The sequence below is a fragment of the Mustela lutreola genome, chromosome 6, assembly GCF_030435805.1.
Source record: "Mustela lutreola isolate mMusLut2 chromosome 6, mMusLut2.pri, whole genome shotgun sequence".
Lineage (NCBI taxonomy): Eukaryota > Metazoa > Chordata > Mammalia > Carnivora > Mustelidae > Mustela > Mustela lutreola.
The window spans coordinates 94,976,321-95,001,741 of NC_081295.1; the positions used below are offsets into that span (position 1 = coordinate 94,976,321).

Consider the following 25,421-nt stretch of genomic DNA (forward strand, 5'->3'; position numbering starts at 1 on the left):
CGGAATTAAGAAAACTGGTGAGGCAAAAGCACAGACCTGAACAATCAAAGGGAAGTATAAACTTTGAGGCTGAACCCTAACCCTCCAGGCAAGTCTGCGTCTGCCATGAACCTTCAGGACCTCCTGAAGCCATGAGAACCCTTTGTACACATTTCTGCTTTCCAGAATCCAGAGCCTATACTCTGCCTTCAGGCTTTGAGACAGCAGAGGAAAGTCAGAGTGGCCCAGGTGAGGCTTCTCCATGTTGGGAGGGTAGATCTGGAGGGAAAACATTGGCTGTTCTAACACAAATCCTGTAACAAAACAGAATCCATTCATTCTGAGCGCTGCTCATCAGGTACCTTTCAGAGGTCCTGAATTCCCTTGAATGACGGAGAATAAGTCTTGATTTCAGTGAATGGCTCTACCATAATAATCCTATCTGAGAAAATTGGATTGCAAGGCCACTTTAAAATATACTCCACTGTAATTTTGTGTTTCATTTTCCCAAACACTCTTCCTCCTATGGATAGTTCCTATACCTTGTGTTCTCATATTATATTAACATAATTAGGCTAACTAGGCCTTAATGTTGCTACTCTTGTAAAATAACTGCAAAGGGGCTTGAGAAAAATGCTGCTGATGTTTTTTCTTAAAGAGATGGTTAGATTTAATTTCAACATTTTTGGAAAATATTGAACGACAGTAATCAGCTTTAAGCTTAACCAGGTGACAGTCCCGACGACAGATGACAGGGATGAGGGTTTCTCAGTGTGGAAAAGCTGCTTGCTAATTCTCCAGGCATTTCTTCAGTGTCTCTACCGCATGACTCAATCATATGGATACAGGCTCAACTACTCAATTTTCTTATGGGTGTTTTTGGTCTGAATTGACACGTGCTACTTCAAGCTCAGTCACGAATGAAGAATACTTAGGTCAACCTTGTGTCTTAGACCTGAATTTCTCAAACTCTTAAATGCTTACAAGTCATCTAGGGGCCTTGTGAAAATGCAGATCCCAGTCAGGTATGACCTGGGGAGTTTTCATTTCTAATAAGCTCCTAGGTGATACTACTGCCATGGGTCCATAAACAACACTTCGGGGAGCAAGGTCTTAGAAAACAAAATGACATTGATTTTGTGGTATACAATTCAACTTGGCACCCTGATAAGCCAGATGCATTGCCTAATTGTTGTTATGTGCCAAGGCTTTGATGAATGTAACCCTATCCACCAGCACTTGGGCAGAAATAATCCAGAGAAATGAGTCACTTCCAGGATTCCATCCTGGGGAGGGGGCCCCTGGGGTGATCTGTTTGACTCAGGGAAGAAACAGACCTGCTGTCCAGTCTAGAGCTGTCTTGGGCAAATATAGAATCTTGGAATTTCCAGGTTTCCTCTTTAAAAATATTTATACTGAGCACAGAGAAGTGTTTGGATGTGTCTAGAATAGGTTTGAGCATATGCTGATCACTCTAAAATTGAATTAAAAGCAATGTGGTCCAATAATTGTGTAATAGCTACCAGGTTAAAATGGAAAATACTCTCCAAACACAATATAAAAACAAAATAAATTAGCTTGTTTCAGTTAAATAATGTGTATCATAGAAAAGATTAGGAAAACAACTGTTAGAGCTAATTATTGTTTAAAGTGGCAGGAGAGGCAAGGGAGTGGTTCACTTTATTCCTCCTGTGTTTCCACCATGTTGGATGTGTCAAAGAGGAAAAGGTAACTTTTCCTTGCCCTTACCCCAAGCTCCTGGTAGTCTTGTACCACTGAGAGAAGTACCAGCAGAGAGATTTGATTAACTAATCCTGACATGATGGTTAAGAAATAGATGTTACAATAATTTCACTAGGAGACTATGATTAACATCATTCAATAGCATAGTTCACATCTAACCAAATACATCTACTTTATTCCATAGGAAAAAAATATTCTAGTGTATATTCCCAAATCCACTGTGATGATATTCATCTACTAAATGGTGGAATGTTACAGAAGAATATTAGGACTTGAGGCCCAGACTGGTGATGGGACTTGTCCATTGTCACACAAATCTTCAAAGAACTAGGTTTAGAACTTAGGTGCTCTGAACATTTCTCAATTTAGTCTGCATTGTTTTATCTCATGCTATCTAATCAATCTTTTTTCCTGATGCCAATTTAAGACAAAAACATCCAAGCTTGTCTGACACAAAATCCTCTGTCTGAGAACCTGGGGCCATATTATAGTCTTCCCACTTACAGTTGATCCTGAATCCTGACTAGGGTTTGTTCTGAGTTGATGTAAAATGATATTAAAGATGAAATCATGTGTCAGCGAGAAATTTGCTAAACAATTTGTAGCAGGTTCCATGATATGCAGAGGGTAGGAGTTTGTCCAGACTGGAAGTTTCATTCCCTTATGGTTGAATAAGAGAATTAAGGCTTCCTTTCACCAACTTGTGGACTGGTGATTGGCATTAGATTTGTCTTAGTACAAAGATCTGTTGTTACAAAGAATGGTACAGGGTATGATAGGACCTAATATAGCATTGGGATTAAGAATATGAACTTTGGTACAGACACACTTAGATTTAAATCCCAGCTCCAACCTATACTACCCTGGAGAGTCTTGTAGAAATCCTTCATCCTCATGATCTTTAGTTTCCTTACCTATCAAATGACAATAAAAATATTCCTCTGACTTATAAACTTGTAAAAATAGCATGGTGTGTCTAAAACACCAGTATCACATAGTACACAATGTGAACATTCAATAAGGTAATAATATTTTCCCTTATTAAAAGATAGAATCAGGAAAGTAAGCTTGAATCAAAATATCCCAAGGTAAGATCCTGACATGGATGTCTAAAAAGGTCTAGAGAATGACCTTTCTTGGAAGTTTCTAAAAATAATGTTGGTCCTCATTCATGTTCGCTTATGTTGTCCTTCCACTCAGACTGGAGCTAAGTAATCAAGGGTAACATCTTCCAAACCTGGAAAATGAAACACTGTCCCTCATGAAGAAACAAGAAAGTCTTTTTTTTTTTTGCTCCTATTCTTGAGTGCAGTGTATTGAAGCACGAATGCTTCAGTTAAACATCTGCTCATAGGTATGATATTAATGAAATTTAACAGGGAGGACAGGCTGCAGGGGAAGCAAATCTGCTTCATTTCCTCTTTGCCATTTGCTATGGACCGCATTTGTCTGTTTCTTCTTTACCTGTGCTTTTACTGTGGTAAAAATAAAGAAGGAGACATGGAAATTGTTACTTTCTTAGAATTAGCCAGATGGAAAAGTGAGGAGAAATAACACCCGCAAACACCTAGGCCACTTGAATAATGGAAACATTTCTTTGAGTCCAGAGCAATCCTTGCTTAAGGATTTTGATGCCTGATTCATTTTATTCAAGAGCCTGGTCCAGCAAAATGTAAAGTATTTGATTTAAAAATTCAGTCTGGCCGCATTGTATTAAGCTAAATAATGTGTAGCTTTCCTAAGTTGGGGGGCGGGGGGAGGCCTCCAAACCGAAATACCTTATAGAGATCTGGAGAATGTAGAGAATACCTTTAAAAATAAAAGCATGCCACAGAGGTTTGAAAAGTGGTGATAATTTTGTCATATCACAGTACAAATCTCCAAATTAATAGGCTAATCAATGATGTGAATACTATCTACAAAGAATCAGATTAGGTTGGAGTGGGGGACACAAAAAGCATGCTTAGAAGGAGTATAAGACTTGAACTTTGTACCTAACTGGGGATATAATAATGGATATGATGATATAATGATTTTAATAACAGGTACACTCATAGAGTTCGTCATAGCGTTCGTATTTCATAGGTGTGGAAATTGTAGATTTTGGCACGTTTTCTACATAGTCTTTGAAAATGTGTGTATGTTTCATATCTTCTGTAACATCTTTATTTGAGCCTTTCTTTGGAATTCGATGCCAGCCAACTTTCTATGTCCCTGCTTCTTGGATCACCTTGTCAAGATAATCATGTTTATCAGAAGTTCTAAACCCTTCTGTCCTCAGGACTACTTGGGTGTCTTCAAGATGTTTGGGAGATGCCCTTCCAATTGTCAGAGCTGTTTCTGGCCACTTTTTTCTGTCAAACAGTGTTTACACATCTACAGAGATCTCCAAGAACTGACCTACTGCTTCTTTCATGTCAAGAGATTGCCAATTATCCAACCAGTGTGCTATTTATTATCCAACCAGTGCTATTTATTTAGCCACAACTCCGGCTTCCCTGGCCCACTGATAGCATCTTCCATCATGAAAATTTTCCATATTGAGTTGGGAAGGGCAGTGACCCAAGTATGACAAAGGAAAGCAAAATGCATTAGAGAGCTATAAAATGTAGTATAAATTTCCCCTCAAATCGCATAAACCAGAAGTTCTCAAACTTTACCACACATCAAAATCACAGGGACAACCTTTTGAGAATCACTGCCACATGTGAATCAAAATCATTTCCAAATAACATGCAATCCAAACAAAAGACCCCCTCATTTTGCTCTGTGACAAGGAGTTCTTAACCTAGAAGTTCTTGGAGACATTTTGATAAGATTCTAGGTATTTGTGGCACTGTACAAATTATATATTATATTACATTGGCATGGGTGCAGTTACCACTGGATGCTTGAGAAAGCTCACTGCTCTCAACAGAAACTCCAGGGATTCATTTTCTCAAAGAGCTTCTATAAGTCCCACTGAGGCCATGCACAGAGAGTCAAGCCAGCACACTGGAGGAGGCACTGATATTAGAATGTAGCAGAATAAGGTCTATAGAGCCTATATGTATAGAGCCAATGTGTAATTCTCCTGTTCTTTTTATGGTACGTAGAACAATTTTACTACTACTACACTGACCTTTGTAATCAATTACTCCATTCTTCTATGGTTACCCACTGACTCTTACGGAGATGTAGATCTACCAACCAGTCAGCCAGAAAGTTTAGATGGAGCACCAGTTATAGGCCTAGTATGGTGTTGGTTCAATGAGGAACCCCAGAAATTGCAGAGTCCCTGCTCACAGATAATTCTGCGTGAAGATACTGACATATATTACTTTTAAGCCCCATGAGAATAAAACCTTGCTTTTCTTACCTCAAATCCTGTCTTGTGGGCCTAGAAGAGCCCCCTAGTAAATCAGAGGAGCACAACCAATCATTATGTGAGTGCATCTAAGACCTCGGGGGTTTATACCGTAAATATCATAATGATATTGCCAGGTAAACAAAATATTCACAGTGGCTGATTGGACAAAGCTCTTACACCTGGAGAATACTGCTGAATGAAGGAAATAAGGGACCCAACTAATAATGCATATGAATAATCAGTAAACTTGCCTCAATAGGTAAAACAAATTGATGCTTAAATATGAAACAGTTCCAAAACCTTTCTTAAACCAGATGTCTGGCATAGCTAGGAACTCAGGTAAAAGACTGTGGACTAGAAAGATCACCTCTCCACTGCATTCTTTTCCATAGCCAGTGATAATGTTGATGGCAAAAGATTCAGGTAACAAAAAAACATGCTGCCCACCCATATATTCATGCTTCCTTCAGTAAGTACGAAGCACGCAAGGCCTTACCTAGATTTCAAGCTGATGAATCATCTGTCTAGTTTCAGTAAACCCCAAGGGACTGCTCAGCTTTGTAAAGCTGAAACTGTGTCAGCTTCTGGATGCATTTAAACAGGACAACATGCTAAAAGGAGGCAGGTTATGAGGTTTCCTGAGGCATCCCTGGTTTCTAAGTGCATTAAGTTCTCCCTCATTGCACAAAAAAAAAAAAAAAAAGCTTTTTAACTAAACAAAACCTGGAGAAAGTTCTTTTTAAAATCATGTATGGATGCTGTTTTTATCAAATCCATAAACAGAAGTATTAATGATTTTCTATGTGAGGCCATTCACTTATCCAAACTGACAGCCTTCCTGTTTCATTATCTCCACGGAAGCACACACATAGTCTTATACACATCAGAAGCAAGAAAATTCCTCCTTCTTGGGAAACACCTGTCTTGGGAGTTCTTGGTTCTGAGCATGCACAGGGTCGAGCATACAAATGGTGCAGTGACTCTTTTAGAAGTCACATTTGTCCCTGAAACTTCAGTCACCTGGAGACTGCATGCCTCATTGCCTGCAGCAGCTCAATCCTGACAGTGTAGAATGAATTTAGAAATCTCATTTGAGGAACAAAATTTGACTTGAGAGTTTAAACAACACAATATATCTAATGCTGAAATAATTTTTTTTTTTTTGCAATTTTTGCTGACTGTAGAATCAATCTTTCTTTCTCCTTCTTGCTATTGGGCTGTGACAATAATTTCAGTTTGGTTTGGATTTTTTCATGGAAAAGGAAGATGACAGGACTCAGTAAACTAGTACATCAGTGAGCTGCATATCTCCATTTTTACACACAGAAAATTTCTGCTTCTTTTGCTATGCTAACAGACTTACACATAATTCCTGGAATCCCTACTACATTCATAACCACTGCTCTCAGACACACACTCACAAGGCACCAAAACACAAAATCTCTGCATGTCAAAATCAAGCTAGGCTGAAGATGTAGATAGGTGGATATGGCACCAGGTGGATGTGTAATCAGTAATAAGAAATACATCGAACCCCATAATGAAAAGAAATCCCCCAAATTGTTCAGGATTCCCCCTCCCCCTTCCATTCACTGATTTATTAACCCTGAACAAAGATGTAATTGCAGGGTCTCAGAAACAACTTTTTTCCTTTTTTTTTTTTTTTTCCATTTTTGGCATTTGTTTTGTTCGGCTTTGAATTTCTTAATATCTAGTCAAACCATTCATTGCCTGTTTTCTTCACTCAGTTGCCCATCTTCCCCTCCCCCAAGAAATGAAAGAAGCATTAGCTTCTGAGTCTTAAGGATGAGACCTCTGCATTTTCTTTGCTTGTTTAGGGCAAGAAATGAAGTGCTGCCTCTTTAATTGGCAGAAGCATGCAGGAGGAGCATACCTTTAATTTAGTGTTGGGATACCTCACTTGCACCCTGGCTGTTGTCTTATTGGAGACGGCAGCCTGCCTGAGATCCTCTAGCACTGAAATAATATCATCCAGCACGCATTTCTTATCCTGATTTTTCAACACACACAGATGGGAAAAAGTATAATTATAGCCCTTGTGGTTCACCTTCATTTCCAGCACGGCTCGGTGGGTCTGCAGGATCCCCTCAGCCTGGAGCAAAATATTGTCCCCGGGTGGGGAGAGGAGGATCACCCTGCCATACCTCCCAGGGGTGTGTAAGTCCGAATAGAGCTGGCTTTTGGACTGGTCCAGGGGGAAAAGGCTGCTGGCCAGGCTGCGCTCGATCTTGGCCAGGCTGTGGCTGGGAGCGACCAGGCGCTCCAGGTCGCCCTCGGGCTGGAAGCGGTTGAGCGCGCTGAGGCCGAAGGTGATGGTCAGGACTGCGGGCACGGTGAGGAAAAAGACCGGGTGCCGGCTCACGCACAAGCCCAGCCTGTGGCAGAACGACTGGAGCCCTCTGCGAAGCACCTGCCGCAGCATCCTCCACCAGATCCAGCTCGCAGGCGCTCCCGGCCGTCTTAAAAAGCACATGTGACATGTGTAAGCGCCGGGCTTCCCCTCACTCCCCCATCCCATCCCCTCCCGGCCAGCCCCCTTCCCCACACCGCCGCGTCCCCACCCCCGCCGCTTCACCCCCAGCCACTCCGCCTGGTCTTTCCCCGGCCCCACCTCCATGCGCTCTTACTACTCTTTCAAACACTGCAGCAAGTTGCAGCAAGGCGGGCAAATATCGACAGCGCGCGCGGGGGCCCGCGGCGGACACTGCGGGGGCACCGCGGGGCCCACCCTCCCCGGCCTCCCCGCGCCCTCGCCGCCTCCTGCGCCCCTCTCACCGCATGAGCAGCGTTCCCGCGGTCTAGCCCTTCATCTCGGTGCTGCAGTCCCCCGGCCTCCCTCGCTGGAGGTGGTTCCGTGCGGAGCGTCCCACAGATGTGGATTTCCTCTCCGTCCTGATGGGGTTCCGTGCCTAACTGGAACCATGTGCCTCGGTGTTGTAAGAAGCAGACATGTGCCCCATAAGGGGCGGGGGGGGGGGGCGGGGAGGAGAGAGACTAGAAGGGAGGGAGCTGTTCGGGGGGGGGGGCAGCTAAGCTTTCCTTTTTTTAAGATGCTGGCAGTTATTTTTAGAGTTTTGTTTTCCCTCTTCCCTCCTCGCTGGAGTGAATGGAAGAGGAAACGGGTGAAGGTGCTGCTGGCCCATTGGAGCACTGGCAATTAGAGCCGGGGGGCGGGGGGGGCGGCGTGGAGGGAGGGAGCTCGAGGGCTCCTGGAGGCAAGCGGCGTTTTTGCCCCTCCAGTTTCCTCCAGTGCCCTCGAATTCTGCTTTTTCGCTGAAGAAAAGGGAGCGGAGAGGATGATGCTGCATTTTTAACATACCACAAAGCATGCAAGGGATTTCCTTGCAACACCTTCCACGCTGTCATTCCACAGACTAGCAGGCTGCAGCCCAGGGCTGCGAGAGACCCGGTGGTGCGTTAGGAATTTGGGAACCTTTCCTAGCTGTGGTGATTGGAGGTGAGGCATTTGCCAATAGCAGTCGCCTATGGCTTGGGGTGTGTGTCTGTGTGTGTGTGTGTGTGTGTGTGTCTGTGTGTATCCTGCGCGTTGGTAGTGAAGATCCACAGGCAATGTGTGGTTTCCCATAAAATATTACATTCACTTTCTGTGCTTGTGAAGTTTAGACAAAAAGTTCTTAAAGCTGGTTTCAGTTCCCTTCCCCCATTCTCCCTTCCATAGGAAGTGGACCAAGAGGTTATCTAATTTTCTCTTGTGAGTGGAATTCCAGAAACAAACATTTTGGGACACCCATCACACAGTTTTTGCCTGAATAAAGAGGACTAGGAGGCTAGGGGGAAACACATTGGAGTTATTTGATGTGTTAAACAGTGAAGTCTACTTCACCACAGAGGAAAGAAAACTGCCACCATGTACAATTCATCCCTCAGGACCTACCACTGTGAAGGTGGGAAACTCTCATCAGCAGATCCCATGATCTTCAAAAGCTTTAATATTAATAAATGTGTGTGTGTATTTTATTTTTTACTGATGGGACCTTTCACAAGACCTTGTTCTGGAAAGGATATGAAGAAGTCTAGAAGACAAGTTCTAAATTTGGTTGTGAACTAGAGACCTGCCTTCCAAAGCTTCTGTTCTTTTTGCATTGACTTCATAGAGAAGATTGAGTTTCAAGAGATGATTCCTTCACACTTTCCTAATCATAGTGAAAGGATCTGTTCTTCATCACATACTTAGAGATGTGCCCATCTATGCATACAAACAAGCTGAAGTACTCATCCTCTTAATAGATGCCTTTTATTTTTGCTAGTGGAATAAATTTTTCACTTTGGACACCAGTGAGACTGCAGACAGCTCAAAAACAGGGGCAACGTTTAAGGGTAATAGTTCAAATGTAGTGTTATATATAAGATTAAGAAAAAATTCCAGTCTTTTAAACTGAAAGTGACCTTGGAGACCGTTGAGTTTGCATCTCCACTGTGGGCAAGAATGGCTTCTATAATACTCCTGATGGCTCTCCACCCAATCCATGCTGCTCTATATAATTTCTATTCTATTCTAGTCTACTCTGTTCTATTCTATTCCATTCTACTCTATTTATTTGATGCTTTTTTAAAAAAAAAGATTTTTTTTATTTGAGAGAGAGAGAGAACGTGAGTGGGTGGAGAGGCAGAAGAAGAGGGAGAAGCAGACTTCCCACCGGCCCACTTCCCAACATGGGGCTCAATCTCAGGACCCTGAGATCATGACCCGAGGTGAAGGCAGATGCTTAACTGACTGGCTCACCGAGCCAATATATATGCTTTTATATCAGTATGAACACATGGATATTTATACATATTTCTATTGTGTTTGGGTTATAATTCAATACCACTTCAATTACTTTACTGCTCAAATTGTTCCAACTCTGTTCATTGGCTTCTGTCTCCCTTTGACACATCCCATTATTATTATTGAGTCCTTTAAAAGAAAAAAAATGTATTCCATACATTCTTGCTCTGTAATATATTCTAGGCTTGTCTTGTATATTTCCTGCCCCAGTATCAGCCATTTCTCTAAGAAGCTCTGGTTTGTTTTATTAGACAATGGTATTAGAAGCAAAAATCTGATGCTAAATGTGCTACTTGCTGTTGTGGTACTATCACTTCTAAGCCTTCTCAACTGGTAACAAGAAAATACACGGTTGTACAGATCTTCCTTAACTTATGCTGGGATTATGTCTTAACAAACCTGCAATAAGTTGAAAATATTGAAAGTTCAAAATGTATTAATACCCCTACCTACCAAAATTATAGCTTAGTCTAGTCTGCCTTAACATGCTGAGAACACTTACATTGGCCCTACAGTTGGACAAAATCATTTAGCATAAAGCCTATTATCATTATTTTTTTAAGACATAGTGAGTGCACATGTGTATGGAGGATGGGGCACAGAATGAGGGGGTGAGAGAGAATCTTAAGCAGGCTCTATATGGAGCCTGACCACAGGGCTCGATCTCAGAATCCCGATCTCAGCTGACTGAGCTACCCAGGCACCCAAACATAAAGCTTATTTTATAATACAGTGTTGAATATCTCATGTAAATTGATTGACTATGGTACTGAAAGTGAACAACAGAATGTTTGTAAGTACACTGGATGTTTACCCTGCTGATTGCATGGCTGATTGGGAGCTGTGGCTCACAGCCATTGCCCAGCATCACCAGAGATTGTCTTACTGCATGTGGCTAGCAAAATTCAAAGTCTGGTGTCTACAGGATCATGAAGTTGAAAAATCATACATTGAGCCATTGTAAATTGGGGACTGTCTATATACTAATCTGTGCATGTGTGTATCTATGAATAGTTCTCTGTGGCTCTCTAGATCTACAATAAGCTAACAAGAGTTTGTACTTACGTCCTCTGACTCTAATATGTTGCCATGTGGATCGCTGAAGCCTCTTTCCCATGCTTGCCTGTAACCTCTCACTTCAATAGTGACAAACGGGGGTAGTAGGTGATTTTTAAATTGCTTATCTATAATGAAAACGTATTTTTATTGGAAAAAAAAATAAGGGATAAAAGAAAAACATGGTTCCTTAATTTTGATACTGTAAAAAGCTAATGTCAAATACTATCATGGCTTCGTTAGAAAGAAGAAGTATATGCTCAGAAGAAGAGAAATGTTAGTCATATTTCAGATTAACCTATAGGAAGTTAATTTGCACTAAAATATCACTGGATATCAATCACATGATAATTCTAGCAAACCTCATTTAAAATTAAGCTTACTATAAACCTGAAAGCAGTACCTTTAGAGGCCAATCAATAACAACACCAAAAAAATCTGTGCTGTTCAGTACATATGGGTAGTGTCTTTTCTGATATATGTTGATCAGTATCAGTTTTCAAGATTTGGAACCAAGTTGGACTCAATCCAGTTGGTCTTTTGTAGGATAGGACACCAGAAGAACATGAATTTGCACAGAATGGCCGAGTTCTAGGCCAGTTTCACAAGTTACTTCCTGGGTGTTTTGGGCAAGACTCCTGACTCTCTGATCCTGTTTCCTTATTTATGAACTTGGATTATGTTCTTTTTTTTTTTTTTTAAGATTTTATTTATTTATTTGACAGAGAGAGAAATCACAAGAAGGCAGAGGCAGGCAGAGAGAGAGGGGGAAGCAGACTCCCCTCTAAGCAGGGAGCCCGATGCGGGGCTCGATCCTAGGACCCTGAAATCATGACCTGAGCTGAAGGCGGAGGCTTAACTCACTGAGCCACCCAGGCGCCTCTTGGATTATGTTCTTTACCCACTTTTTAATTCATTCATATCCCCATTCACCAAAACACTGTAATTCTTGTTGTATAACTAATGCTGTAATGCTAGTGATTGCAACAAATAAACCTCTAAATGTTAGCAGTATAACACAATACAAGATTTTCTCTCGTTCAAGGGAAATAGTTCATTAAGGATCTTCCTGCTTAGTGAGAAAAGGTAGACCTTGGTTCCACAAGTCATTCATCCTCCTTTAACTCCTGGCTTCCAAGGATATTCCTGAGGTCATTTCGTAGCTAGTCACCAGCCTAGAGGAACCCACTGGGGAGGTGTTATTGGCTCAGTGTGGAATAGGATACATCACTTCCTCTTGCATCCTAAGATTAGAATTTCATTGCAACAGAGGCTGAATAATGCAGTTTCACATAGAACTCATTCTACCACAGCCATCTCAAGCAATGCTGGCTTTGGGGCTTCAAGAAAATGTTCTTTGAGCTTCTTCTGTGGTAGCTTTAAGGAGTTTGCGTTGCACCACCATCTTTGTCAGGCCTATTGTATCTAGGAAGGGCACATTTTTTTTTTAAGACTTTATTATTTATTTGACAGAAAGACAATGAGAAAGGGAACACAAGCAGGGGGAGTGGGAGAGGGAGAAGCAGGCCTCGCGCTGAGCAGGGAGTCCAATAAAGGGCTCCATCCCAGGAGAGTTGTAAAGGCAATTTTGGTCTTGATCATTTTGGATGTTCCTGGTTGCAACTGGTTTAAACAGTAAGGACATTTCTTATCTAACACAACACAGTGTTCAGAAGAATGGTAGTTATAGAGCTTGTGAATTTAGAGGTTCAGGGGTGTCATTAAGAACCTAAGTCTTCTTCCTCATTCTGCTTTGCCTATCCCCAGAGCATGAGCTTTGTGCTCATTCTTGCCCACGGACCACACAACAAGCAAAATGAAATCCTGGGGAAGAAGCAGCTGCCTCTTTCTGTGCATCTCTTCTAAGAGTGAAGAAGCTTTCCCCAGAAGACACCCCCAATGGATTTCCTCTTAAGTCTTATTCCTCATGCCCATGTCTAAACCAATCACTGGTGAGAGGAATGGTAGCACAGTAATTGGTTTAGACCAATCTGGACTCAGATTGTAGGGCTGGGAATGGAGCCAGCCTCCTCTCTGAGAACATTGTCATGTGGGAATTTATGTGGGGTTTACTTTGTTAGTTTGTTTTGTTTTAAACAAAAGTTTCTTTAGGAAGAAGCATAATGTGATGGCAGGGATGTTTGGATGTTGGGCAGCTGACATTAACCTTGGGTATTGAGTTTTTTTGCTTGGAGCAAATTAGTTTCTGGAGACCGGACTGAATGGAATGGAAAATAGACTCATTATCTGACAAAGGAATTGTTTTTCTGATCTGTAATCCACTTATATTAATAGTTTTATAATATGGCACAGAGGGAGTCCAATGATATTTGATAATTTAAAAATTACCTTATTTCCATATGGTACAAAAAATCCACTATCTCCCATCACCATTTCTGTATGGGTAGGAAATGATGGACGGGTAATGACTGAAGAGTTTATGCAAGCATCTTGATTTAATAAAAACAATAGGAAGTTTGATAGGATTTGCATTAATCGATAACCAAAAATTCATCATAGATAAGACTTTGCATCAAATTTGGCTTAGACGTTCAGTCTCCTTGTCATGTTGTTGCACCCTGTGCGTTTAAAACATAGAATAAACACCATTCTCATTCCAATTATAAAATACCTACACTGCGTATCCAAAAAAGGAACAAACAAGTGTAGGCATCCATTATTCTACCATTTATAAGTAAATCCTCAGTACCAAATTTTTGCCAGAATTCGTATTTTTCTATGGTGGAATTTAAAGTTAAGTTCTGGAAAAGATTTCAAACAATCAAGGTTCTCCTTTCCCTTAACTTTCAGTTAGGGTCTCCTCTGGTTTCACCTCTGCATCACTTTGGTTCAATCATTCCGTGTCAGTATGCCTTAGATCTACATCTGTAAACTCATGCAAAGTTGCAGAATTGGACTAAGTGATCATTACCTTGACCTTCTGCTATGATTCCATAATCCTCTGAAAGTTAAGTTCGTGGGGCTCACTTGCTAGGTTTGCTACATTTTAACAAGGGCAAACTCCCATTCCTTGCTGGAGTCCCTGCCTTGCTTTCCTGTTTACTCTTTGCACCCTATCAAACAGAGAGTCACTGAGGGTTGGAGTGGCCCAGCACACAGGAGAATGAGAGCTTTAGTTATGGTCTGGGAAAAGATAGAGAGGCTGGAAAAATACTTGGAATATTGTAGTCATGGGAGAGTGGTTAGACTGAAGATGAAAGACTGCCTGCCAAGATACAGCTCAGTCAGAGACTTATTGCATAATGCACAGAGATGACATGTTATTTTGTACGCATTCCATTTTCGATCATTTAAATAAAAATTTTCTAATTTGGGAATAAGTAAAACATACTTATTTTTTTTTAAAGATTTTATTTACTTATTTGTCAAAGAAAGAGAGAGAACACAGCAGGGGGAACTGGAGGCAGAGGAAGAAGGGGGTTCCCTGCTGAGCAAGGAACCTAACCCAGGATTCAATCCCAGGACCTTGGTATCATGACCTGAACTTAACCAACTGAGCCACCCAGGCATCCCTAAATCATACTGTTTTTTTTTTTAAATCATCTTTTAGTTTTTTTCTTAAATCCAAATGTAATACAGATCAATCAGTTGGCTCCACAAAAAACCCTACATGTTTTCCCCCAGTTTTGTTTCTTCCTTTTTGTCTTCCCTTCTTGCCTTCCTTCCAGTAGTAATCTCTCTCTCTTTTTTTTTTTTTTTTTTTTCTGAAATATTCCTAGCAAGGCCTCCTTGAAATTGCTCTGAAAACATATCTCTTTCTTCTGGTTGAGCTCAGTAGTATACATCTCTCATATTGTTTGTTATAACATTACACGTCTTCCAAAAAGTGCAGTGCTCATAATCAAATCAAGTGGGTGATTATCAACCTGGGACTTTAGTGGTATTACTGCACCCAGAAGGAGCTTCTAAAGGACAAGTTGCTCATTAATTTCAGATCTGACCATGAAAATGCATCCTATTTCCTGACAAGGCAGTTGTCTCATCAGATCCTGGAAAATAAAGAATTTTATGAAGCCAGTCATTGAGTGGAAGTGAGCATCTGATTCACTCTGGAAGAACTGCTCGAGTGGGAAAGCACTAGGGGTGTCGCCCTGTGTTACAACTCCACATTTATTGCTGCATCATCAAATACCAAGATTGATATTATAGACAGCAACAGAAGATAACACTCCCTAACTCTGGTAACAGCAGTCTTCGCCCCTTGTAGGGTCTGAGAGAAAGAGATATATGAGTCCCAAGAGGAGGACTTGGAGAGGAGGCAGAAGGGTCACATAAAGCATGGTCTATCCTGGCAGGGAAAAGAATTACACCACTGACATTGTTAAAATGACAATGAAGGGTGATCGTAAAAAAGCAGACCAGATTCTAATCAGTTTTAACATTTCTTTAAATTTTCTACAGTCAGTGCCATTACTGGCTATACAGGAAACAGAGTGCTCCTACTGCCTTGCCCTCCCCCACACTTGGTGCACCACTGGTCTCAGTGCTTGCAGCCATGATTTCTCAGTAACTTCATGTCCTGCATATCTAGTGCCGCATATTACTGAAGAGATTGGAATAAGTTTGCAGTCAATATGGAATCACAATACAAAAGATTGAGTTGTTCCGCTCCTAGATTATAATGCATGCCCCCTGTGATGACCCCCACACCCCCACACAGAATGGTATCAAAATGGAGGGGAGAGAAATGGAAGGGCCTGACCCCTGATGTAACAGGACCCGCATATGACTTAATTCCAAATAGAGTTCTCTCCCTGAGGAAAACAGGTTTCTTCAGAAAAAATGGAAGTGAAATGGCATTAGACAACAGACAAACTCAGACTACTTATAAGCGTGTTTGACATTCAGAAATTTGGTCTTCAGCCTGTCAAACAACGTGAGAAATTCCACTGTGAACTTTTGGAAATTTTCAGCCCTTTGGCCAGGAAAATCAGTATAAACAAAATGAGTTAATATTCAAATAGAAAAAAAAAAAAAAAAGCTTCCTATGACCATTCACATATATATGTAAACAACCCATCTTTACAATAATGAGGACTTAACTTCTGGAGATTTAATTATCTTGTTGACATAGGCAAAATCAATAGGCATTTATAGAAATCATGGTAAAACCTTTCTGTGGGCCTTGTCTTTGGTAAAGTGGCCCTTCTTTGCGAGCAGCTGTGAAGCTTAGGGAAGTCTTTATTCTGTTGTATTGGGATAATCTATGTCTGTCTCCTACACAGACCATAGTCTTCCTGAGGGCAATGCCTGTTACCCCCTGGTCTCGTACCTTCAGTTTCTAGCAGAAACCTCACATACAGTGAACACACAAGAGCATAATAGCTACTACTTACCTCATCCCAGAATGGCTCTCCCGATGGGAGTGATGTATTTAAAAAAATAAATAAAAACTAAGGAAGAATAGAAGTATAAAGGTCGCTGAGGATAAGACACAAGAAATTACTTTCGAGCCAGGGGTTTAGTCCTTGCGGTTGATGACATGGGTCTGTACTTCTGTTTGCCTTGTGTCCACTGTCCTTTGGTTGTTGTTGTTGTTGCTGTTCCTGAGTATCTCCTTGGCCCTTCTAGCTGCCCTGTCCCCAGCCTCAGCCTTCCTCGTATTTTCAGATTCTCTGCACCTTGGAGTTTACCTTTCTCACTCTTGCTGCTGTTTGTCTGAGTTTCTCTCGTTGATGAATTTCAAAGTCTAAACAAGTCCTATGATAGCTGGAGAGTAAATTCAAGGGCAGGAATAGTAAAAGGTGAGACTGAGAGATGAACAGGTACATGAATTAAAGAAGCCTGGAAACTGGGTTCCTTCAGCATGCTGACTAAACAGAGACTTCCTGAATAACCAAAATGTGCAGACCCCCTCCTATGCTGGGGTTGCTACTTTCATGGAGCTTATATAGTAGGGAGCCTTAAAGAGTTGGAGAATTTTCCTCAGAGGGATATGGAGTTACTGAAATGTTGCAAGAATAGATCGGGTTTTAGAGTACAGCTGGGCCACCAGATAGAGAATGAACTGGAAGGTTTAAGAATGAAGACTGGTTGATCTGCAGGAGGCTGAAACAGTTGTTTGAGCCATGACAAGAGCAGCCTGCACCGGGGTCCTATGGACAGGGATGGTGGAAAATGAGAGTATTCATGAGTTACTTATAAGTGAAAAGAGAAATGATGGTGATGGAGTCAATGCGGATGTGTATGCTAAAAACAGGTAGTGTATCCCCTGAAGGCGCTTTCAAAGATAAGCAAGAAAGCAACGACGACAACATTTCTGCTCTCTTTTGGGGTGATGGCAATACAGCATACAGATATCTGGACTCTGGACACAGACACATCCATGTTTAAGTCCCTCAAATCCCTACACTGTCATCTTCGAGGAATATTAGGTTGGCCAACTTATTTAACCACTGTACACTTTAGCCTTCTCACCTGTAACTGCGGGATAAGAAAAGCTCACACCTTGCAGACGATTTTGTGGATTAAGTGGGATACTGAATGTAAATATTCAAATACATTAGTAGAAGCAGGATACATATTATATGGGGTTATACAAGAATTATTAGATGTGTTTCTTGCTTTCAAAATAGCTAAAATGAAAGGAAGTACATAATTACTTGAAAGTAAAACACAGATAATTAAATTAATTTGCATATATTTAAAAGCTGAACTTAAGTCTATATACATATATTTAGATGTCATTCATATGATTATAGACACTACAAGGGATATAGTGTGGGGGGGAGATATTTATAATAGTAGGCAGAGAAACATCTTTGTTGAATGTTTACTGTAAGCTAAATACTGTGCTTGTTATTTTATATTCATTAATTCATTAATTACTAAGGAATCCTTGACATAAATGTCTCTTACTCACTATTACAGATACTAGAACTGAGGTTCAGAGGAATAAGCATTACTGGATAATGCTTTGATAGCAGGCCTGCTTACTTCAAAGCCCCTCTTCATTCTGATATTTAGGCTGCTCTGCATTTCTGTGTTCTTAGCCTATCTTGGATATTTCCTTGTTATAAAAATTTGTCTATCTATTGAGTTTTCTGACTTTGCCTATTCATGTACCCAGGGAAAATGTTCCACCTACCTATGTCAGATGTGCCCCAGGAGGGAAAAGGGGCTTTGTTTAAAGATTTCCTTTCTCTTAGTGGGAAGGGAAAGCTTTCTGTAACCCGCAGAATTCAAAGGTCTTCTCTTCAGGGAGTGACTGTAAAAGGAGGACATTAGAACAGGAGACTTAAAAGGAAAAACATGATATACAAAATATTGTTTTCAGGTCCTGTGAGATTTCATTCAATTTATATTTCATTCACCTAAGCTCTGGCCTGTTTGGTCAAAGGGAGCAAATTGAGGAATTAGTTCTCTCAATTTCTCAGTCATTTCTTGTTTCATGGAGTATCATGCTTTGCTGAAGAAAAGACAGCCTCCAGCATATATTTCTTTAAAAAAATAAACCACAAACACATATATACGTGTGCAAATTTCGTTATTTTTCCACTTCTATCAAAGTAAAATCCGGGGCACCTGGGTGGCTCATTTGGTTTAAGCCTCCAACTCTTGGTTTTGGCTCAGGTCAGGATCTCAGGTTCAAGGGATTGAGCCCCCACGTGGGGCTCCCTGCAGAGCTGGGAGTTTGCTTGTCTCCCTCTCCTTCTGTTCCCCCCTCCCCCACGCTCACTCTCTCTGTGAAGTAAATAAATAACGCTTAAAAAAAAAAATAAAATGAACCACATACCCACACACAATTCCATATTTTTACACTTTAATCAAAGTAAAATCAAATAGTGCATAGACCTTGTGATGAAAAGTGTGAATCTTTGTTCCACATCTTCCTGCTCTCAGGCACACTCCTTAGGGACAAACCCCAACATTTCTTCTTGAAGATTTCTCTGTATTTCTAAACCATATTTGTAGAGCTCTATTTCAGGATTAACCACATTAGACCAAAGTCTCTTTTTATTGCTTCTTTAATGGTCCTACAAAATTAAGTCAATTTGTTTTATAAAACTTTTAATTATAGTTACATCTTTATAATACAATAAATGTACTTATTAAAATATTAAAATGTAAATAATCAATGGCAAGAAAAAGTTACCATTTACATTTATCATAATATAATTTTTTTTTAAGATTTTATTTATTTATTTGACAGATCACAAGTAGATAGAGAGGCAGGCAGAGAGAGAGGAGGAAGCAGGCTTCCCATGGAGCAGAAAGCCCGATGTGGGGCTCGATCCCAGGACCCTGGGATCACGACCTGAGCTGAAGGCAGAGGCTTTGACCCACTGAGCCACCCAGGCGCCCCAGCATTTATCATAATATAATTTTAGTGCTAATTTACTTGAGCGTATTTAACCATCCCCCTATTTTTTTTTTTAAGATTATTTATTTATTTATTTGACAGAGATCACAAGTAGGCAGAAAGGCAAGCAGAGAGAGAGGAAGGAAAGCAGTCTCCCCGCTGAGGAGAGAGCCCGATGTGGGGCTCGATCCCAGGACTCTGAGATCATGACCTGAACTGAAAGCAGCTGCTTAACCCGCTGAGCCACCCAGGCACCCCTAACCATCCCCCTATTGATACATACTTGGCTTTACTATAAACTTCTCTCTTTGTAAAGGATACTGAGTAAACAAAACTGTTGTTAAATATGAGCACACTTTATTTCCTAGACATACCTTATTTCCTAGACAAAGTTTCTAGACAAAATTTCTAGTAATATAATTCCTGGCACAGCTTTTTAAAATGTGTTTTCTTTATTCATTTTCATTTTAGTTTGTGAAACATTTTGTTAAACTTCTTTCCAGAAAGTCTATACCAATTTATTTTTCTACCACAACATAAATCAACAAATTTTTCTATAGTGGGCCAGGTAGTAAATTTTTTTAGGCTTATGGGCCAAAAGGCAAAGTTGAGAATATTAGACAAGTATTTGTATAGCAAGAGACAAATACACATTTCTATACATTTTCAATTAACATAATTCAAAATAATGATAATATATATATAATTTTTATAACATGAAAATTACTAATGAAAAGAATGAATTTATTTTTTGGGTAATAATATTTTGCTCAATTGCATATGGTAGGCAGAATAATGAATGACCCATGAAGATGTCCACACCCTAATCCATATGTCCTTTAACTATGCTATATAGCAAAAGGGAAGTTGCAGATATAATTGAGGTCACAGAAGTTAATATGAGATAGCTGCTTGGTTTATCCAGGTGGGCCTATTCTAATTAAACAAGCTCTTAAATACAGAGAGAATGCTCTTAGGTTGAAGTGAGGGAGATGCAGGAAAAGGAGAAATAGAGATTGGAATCATGAGAGAGAGCAAATCTGTGGTTGATGGAAGGGCCACATGGAAAGCATGAGAAAAAACGCACGAAGTATCAAGGATCCCCATACTGGCTCCTGGCTGACAGTTCATAAAGGAAATGAAGGCCCCAGCTCCATAACCATAGGAACTGCGATTGTCCTACACGTTGAATAAGCTCAGAAGTGGAATCATTTCCAGAACTTCCAGAAAAGAACATAGCTTTGCTGACACCTTGAGTTTGGCCTTGTGAGATTTTCAGCTGTGAATCCAAGTGAGCTGTGCTCTAACTCAGACTTCTGACCCACAAGGCTGAAAGGTAACAAGCGAGTATTTTTTTAAGCCACTAGTTGGGGTCATTTGTTATAGCAGTGATGGAAGTTCATATTTTTGGGGTTTCAAATTTAGTGTTCTCGATCATCAAAATTAATTGCAAATGTCCATCTGTTAACGTTAATCTGTAATGAAATTTTGTGTCTTTTCCCACACAGAGGTACTGATACTGATAACCTTCCACAAAAATATTATTTTAATCGAATATATTCAATCTCTTGGAAGGAATTTGTGGATTCTATTTGGTTCTCATCTTGATAATTGCTTTTTAACATATTCTTACATTGCAGAGGAATCACGTCCATTTGAAGGTACAACAGAAGCTTCTTGGTTGCACCATTCAATGGATTATAAAATATGTACAATTCCTCTGCACATTCATTAAGGTAAGAAAAATGCTGCTGTAACTATAATTTTAGCTCAGAACTGTGGTTTAGCCCACTTTACAATTTGTGTAAAAGTGGAAATCCAGCTTATTGTTTTAACGTTTGACAACATTGGTCTTATAAAGTACTTTGATATTACTTGTGATTCAACCAACATTAGTATTATGGGAATGATTACACTGAAGTATACATTTCAAAGGTAAGCACTCTGCCTATTCCTTAAGGAACATTATCAAGTTCCTAGCAAATGTGAATTTCAAAGCTGCTCAATGTTTGGTAATAGAGGCTGAAAAAAAATTAAATGCTTGGTCCTAAGTTCAAAATTATCCAAATGACAATGGTTAAATCCACAAAAGTAAATGAAGTTCATTATTGATACAATTGGTTCAACAATAGAGCTTCAAATACTTTCTGCAGATGACCTGTGGATGAATGACACAATCAAACCCATAGGCTTTAAACACCTTAACCTCTTCATAAGCTTTGTGAATTCGTGGGGAGCTGGGGTAGGGTTTTCTGCTCCACACATATTTTTACCGCCATCAGTTGTAACACATCTTAGCTGATTCCACTTCAGGTTGTTGTGTATGAGTGTTTTCTCAACTTATTTGAAACTGTTTCCACCTGTATTTGCTCCACACAGATTATTCACAAAGGTCACTTTTCAGTCGCTCCAAATGCATCATTGACTTCACTAATAAGCAACAACCAACCAGTACTGTCAATGTCTTTTGACTAATGAAGAGCCAAGGAAAACCACTCAAGATAATTTGCCTTGTTTTTAATTGACTATTGATGTCGTTTCCAATGTTTTTAACTCTTTGAGCACCCAGTCTTGCCAAATAGTTGACAATCTTAACTACTTTGTCTGGCCACACTTCTTTAATTGATGTTAACATCAGTAAAAGCATTCTCTAATTTGGCTAATAAATGAGCTTCTTAGAAAATCAGTTGCAGCCTCATTTTTTTTTTTTAATTTTTGTGAAGAAATTCTATTGAATGAGACATTTTATTTAAATGGTTCTACTTTTTTCCGATTGTTGTTTTCCCATGAGTTGGGAGATGTAAGGGCGTCATATGGAAATACCAATGCTTATTTAACATTGTGATAAAGTCTTTGCTTAATTCAAAGATATTTTGCCATCAAATTTGATAATGAAATAACCCACACTCCACTGTACCTTAAGACTGAATTATTCAAAGTCCACTTTTTTCTTTCCTTTTTACATCACATACAAAAGTAACAAAATCAATGTCATGGTACAGTGATAGGCCTAACAGCAGAAATGTTGTAGAATTATAACTGATTTGTAGCGAACAAACCGCTGAGCAAAGCAGTGAGCATGCAGCTTATGCTTTGTGTCACAACTACTCAGTTCCACTGTTAGAGCACAAAAGCAGCCCCAGGCAATGTGTACATGAACAAGCCTGGCTATGTTCTAATAAAACTTTAACTGGGGACACTAGCATTTAAGTCTCATATAATTTTTACATGCCATAGATGACCCCTTTTTTAATTTTACTTCAACGACTTAAAAAGGAAACTCATTCTTAGTTCATAATCTATATAAAAACAGAGAGAAGTCAGAATTTGGCCTTTGGGCTGGAGTTTGCAGACTCCCATACTAGAAGAATGTTTTAATAAAAAGATCAAAATTTCTACATAAGCTGAAATCATGAAAATATTCACCATCTCTGTCTTTTTGTGATTTACTTCAGTGGGAAAGAGTAGGGAAGAATGGGGACTATGGAGGTGAAAGGAAAAGACATGCTCACTTCTTTCTCAGGGCAAGTCTACTTAAAAATAAACTAACCAAATTCTGTGTCTAGTATGAGTAGGGGGCACTAGAATAATATAAATGAAAAGTGACATTTGGATATTTTCCTCTTATGTTTTCTTACTTTAGTTGGGGGGGAAAAGCTTAAAATCAAGAATGTGAGAATGTCTGTGAAGAAAAACATCACACATCTAGAAATAAAGGGAACATTTCCACCATGACTCTCTGTGGTTCCTAGGCGTCCTTTGTTTTTTATCATTTGCACAAATGACAAAATTTGTCCTATCATTTTTTAAAGATTTATTTATTTATTTATTTATCTGAGAGAGAGAAAGAGAGAGAGCATGAGAGAAGGTCAGAGGGAGAAACTGACTCCCCAAGTAGCTGGGAGCCCGATGCGGGACTCATTCCAGGGACTCTGGGATCATGACCTGAGCTGAAGGCAGTTGCTTAACCAACTGAGCCACCCTGGTGCCCCTGTACTATCATTTTTGTTATTCATATTCTTTTCTAAAAGTGGAAACAAGAAAAATTTATTTCCATTAATATCTAAGTCTTTATTTTGATACCATTTACAAAATGACATCATAAAAACAAAAGAGCTATTTGTTCCAAAGTGGGACTTTACACAGAGATGGAGCAACTTAGCATTTAAAGCATTGGCATGGGAGACATGGTAGCCACTGCCAATTCCACTTCCGTCATTGACCTACCTCGACCTATGGCTCTCCCTGTTCCCCTCCAGGCCTGTCTTTATGTAGTAATGTAATATTTCATTTGTTAATGATGTTAAGCATAAGTAACATTTATGGGATCCTTACTAAGAGCCAGGACATTTGCATGTATTGTTTTAATTAACTCTCACAAAAGTTCTGGGTGGGGAGTATCTATTGTTATGCCTTTCCAGAAGAATTGAGGCTTTAAGAGGTAACATTACTTTTCTTAAGTTCCCATAGCCACTAGATGGCAGAGCCTGGATTCAAACTCAGGTCTATCTTGCCTCAAAGCCTGTGATAGTGATTCTAAAGAGAAAGCAGATAAGGCAAATAAAAAAGTCACAACTATCTAAAAAGAATTAGCTTGCCATTAGGTGATCTATCATTTCCTTCAGCTCTCAATTATTAATAAGTTTAGCACAGCACAAGTGTCAATTACAATGCCTATGTATTTTTTACTGTCAATGGAAACCGTTATTTGGTAGCCTCTTTTGAAGTTAAATCTCAGGTAAAATGTACAATAGAACATATTGATGTAACTTATTGGTTAAAATATAAATATTATAATATGCAACCCAGTTGGCTGCAATAAATTGAGTGTTTAATAATTGTTTCAGAATCAAAATGATCTTCTGAGTAGACATGTTGGGTTGCAAGACCATCAACAGAAAGCTCAGGATCTTAGATGCCTTGTCATTTCTTCTAAGAAATTTTACATGGTGGCCTTCAGTGTTTGAAACAGTACTTTGTATTTTTCAGAGGTCTCCATTGATAGCATTTCTGTGTCCCCTGGTTGGAAGGGTGGGCCTCTCTTTTCAATACTGATGGATTGCCTCATTTAGCATAGGTTAGCTCCTCAACAAAGATATTGATTTGACTGAAGAACTATTTTATGAAAACCCTATGTTCTAAAATGGGTGATTTATAGTTTACAATGCTTCCTTTCTTCATAAAAGCAATTGACCTTTGGCCCTCTGTTTAAGGACTATCATTAGATTGTGTTAAAGATGACCACAGACTGGATCAGACAGAATCAGTGCATAAAATGAACAGTCATTAGTCTGAATGACTGTGTAAATGTGAATATGAGTTGTTGAAGGTGACTTATTGTTTCAAAGCTGTGACAAAAAATTCAGTGAAGTCCGACATACCTGTAAGAATATCATTAAGTCTTTGAGGGACTAAAAGACTATAGTTTTACTGTAGTGAAACTGTAAATATTTCACTAAGTCAAGTCTTTCCTTCTAGTACATAGGCTTTGCCCAAATCTCTGGCTTAAGAAAACGTGGGTGGCTGTCACTCTGGTGCACGCTTGCCCATTCAGAGACAGAGGGATACCGATGCTGTAATGGGAGGAAATCAATAGTAGCAAGGCCAGATAAGGTGGAAATTCCCAGAAGACTCACATTAACTAAAAGGATAATGAAAACAAAACAACTTACAATGTACTTATTTTTGGATAGATGTGGTTTTATGAATATTCTAAATTTTATTTAATACTTTCCATAATACTGGACTCTGAAACTATAGAAAGTTATTGTCACTAATTAAGTGGTGGATTGGGTATATAAAGCCTATCAACCGTCTCCATTAAAAAAGAAGAATGACCACTAGCTATAACCAAGTAGAATTTACTGTTTTACTGGATTCTAATAATTTGTATTAGACACAAAATATTAACACATTTTAATGTATTTAATCAATCGTAGTAAAGACAGTTAAAATCATATTTAGATAAGACACGATTGGAGTTCAGTGAGAATGAACAGAGAGAATATTGGTATAATTTTGATACTCACTGTCATAGCCCCTATTGTTGAACTGTACTCTGAGATTTTGTAATTTCTTTTTGTTTTTAAAATTGAATTCCCTTCATCAGCACTGCAAATAGAGTAGATATTTCTCATTCAGCAGGTTGAGAAAAATCTTTT

General features: G+C 39.6%; 1 protein-coding gene across 3 annotated transcripts in view; it reads right to left on the reverse strand.

Moving 5' to 3' along the window:
• The window catches only part of PTCHD4 (patched domain containing 4), a 181,205-nt gene extending 172,710 nt beyond the window's left edge, over positions 1–8,495 (reverse strand). The window contains exons 1-2 of one of the 3 annotated variants that reach the window (XM_059178201.1): positions 7,868–8,495; positions 6,966–7,551 (exon numbers count right to left, since the gene is read on the reverse strand). In XM_059178201.1, coding sequence (XP_059034184.1) covers positions 6,966–7,551; positions 7,868–7,872 — 591 coding nt within the window. In that variant the 5' untranslated portion in view covers positions 7,873–8,495. Of the gene's footprint in view, positions 1–6,965; positions 7,566–7,867 lie in introns of those variants that run through there. The other 2 variants (XM_059178202.1, XM_059178200.1) reach the window with 2 other exon arrangements.
• Between the last annotated feature and the right edge of the window lie 16,926 nt (positions 8,496–25,421).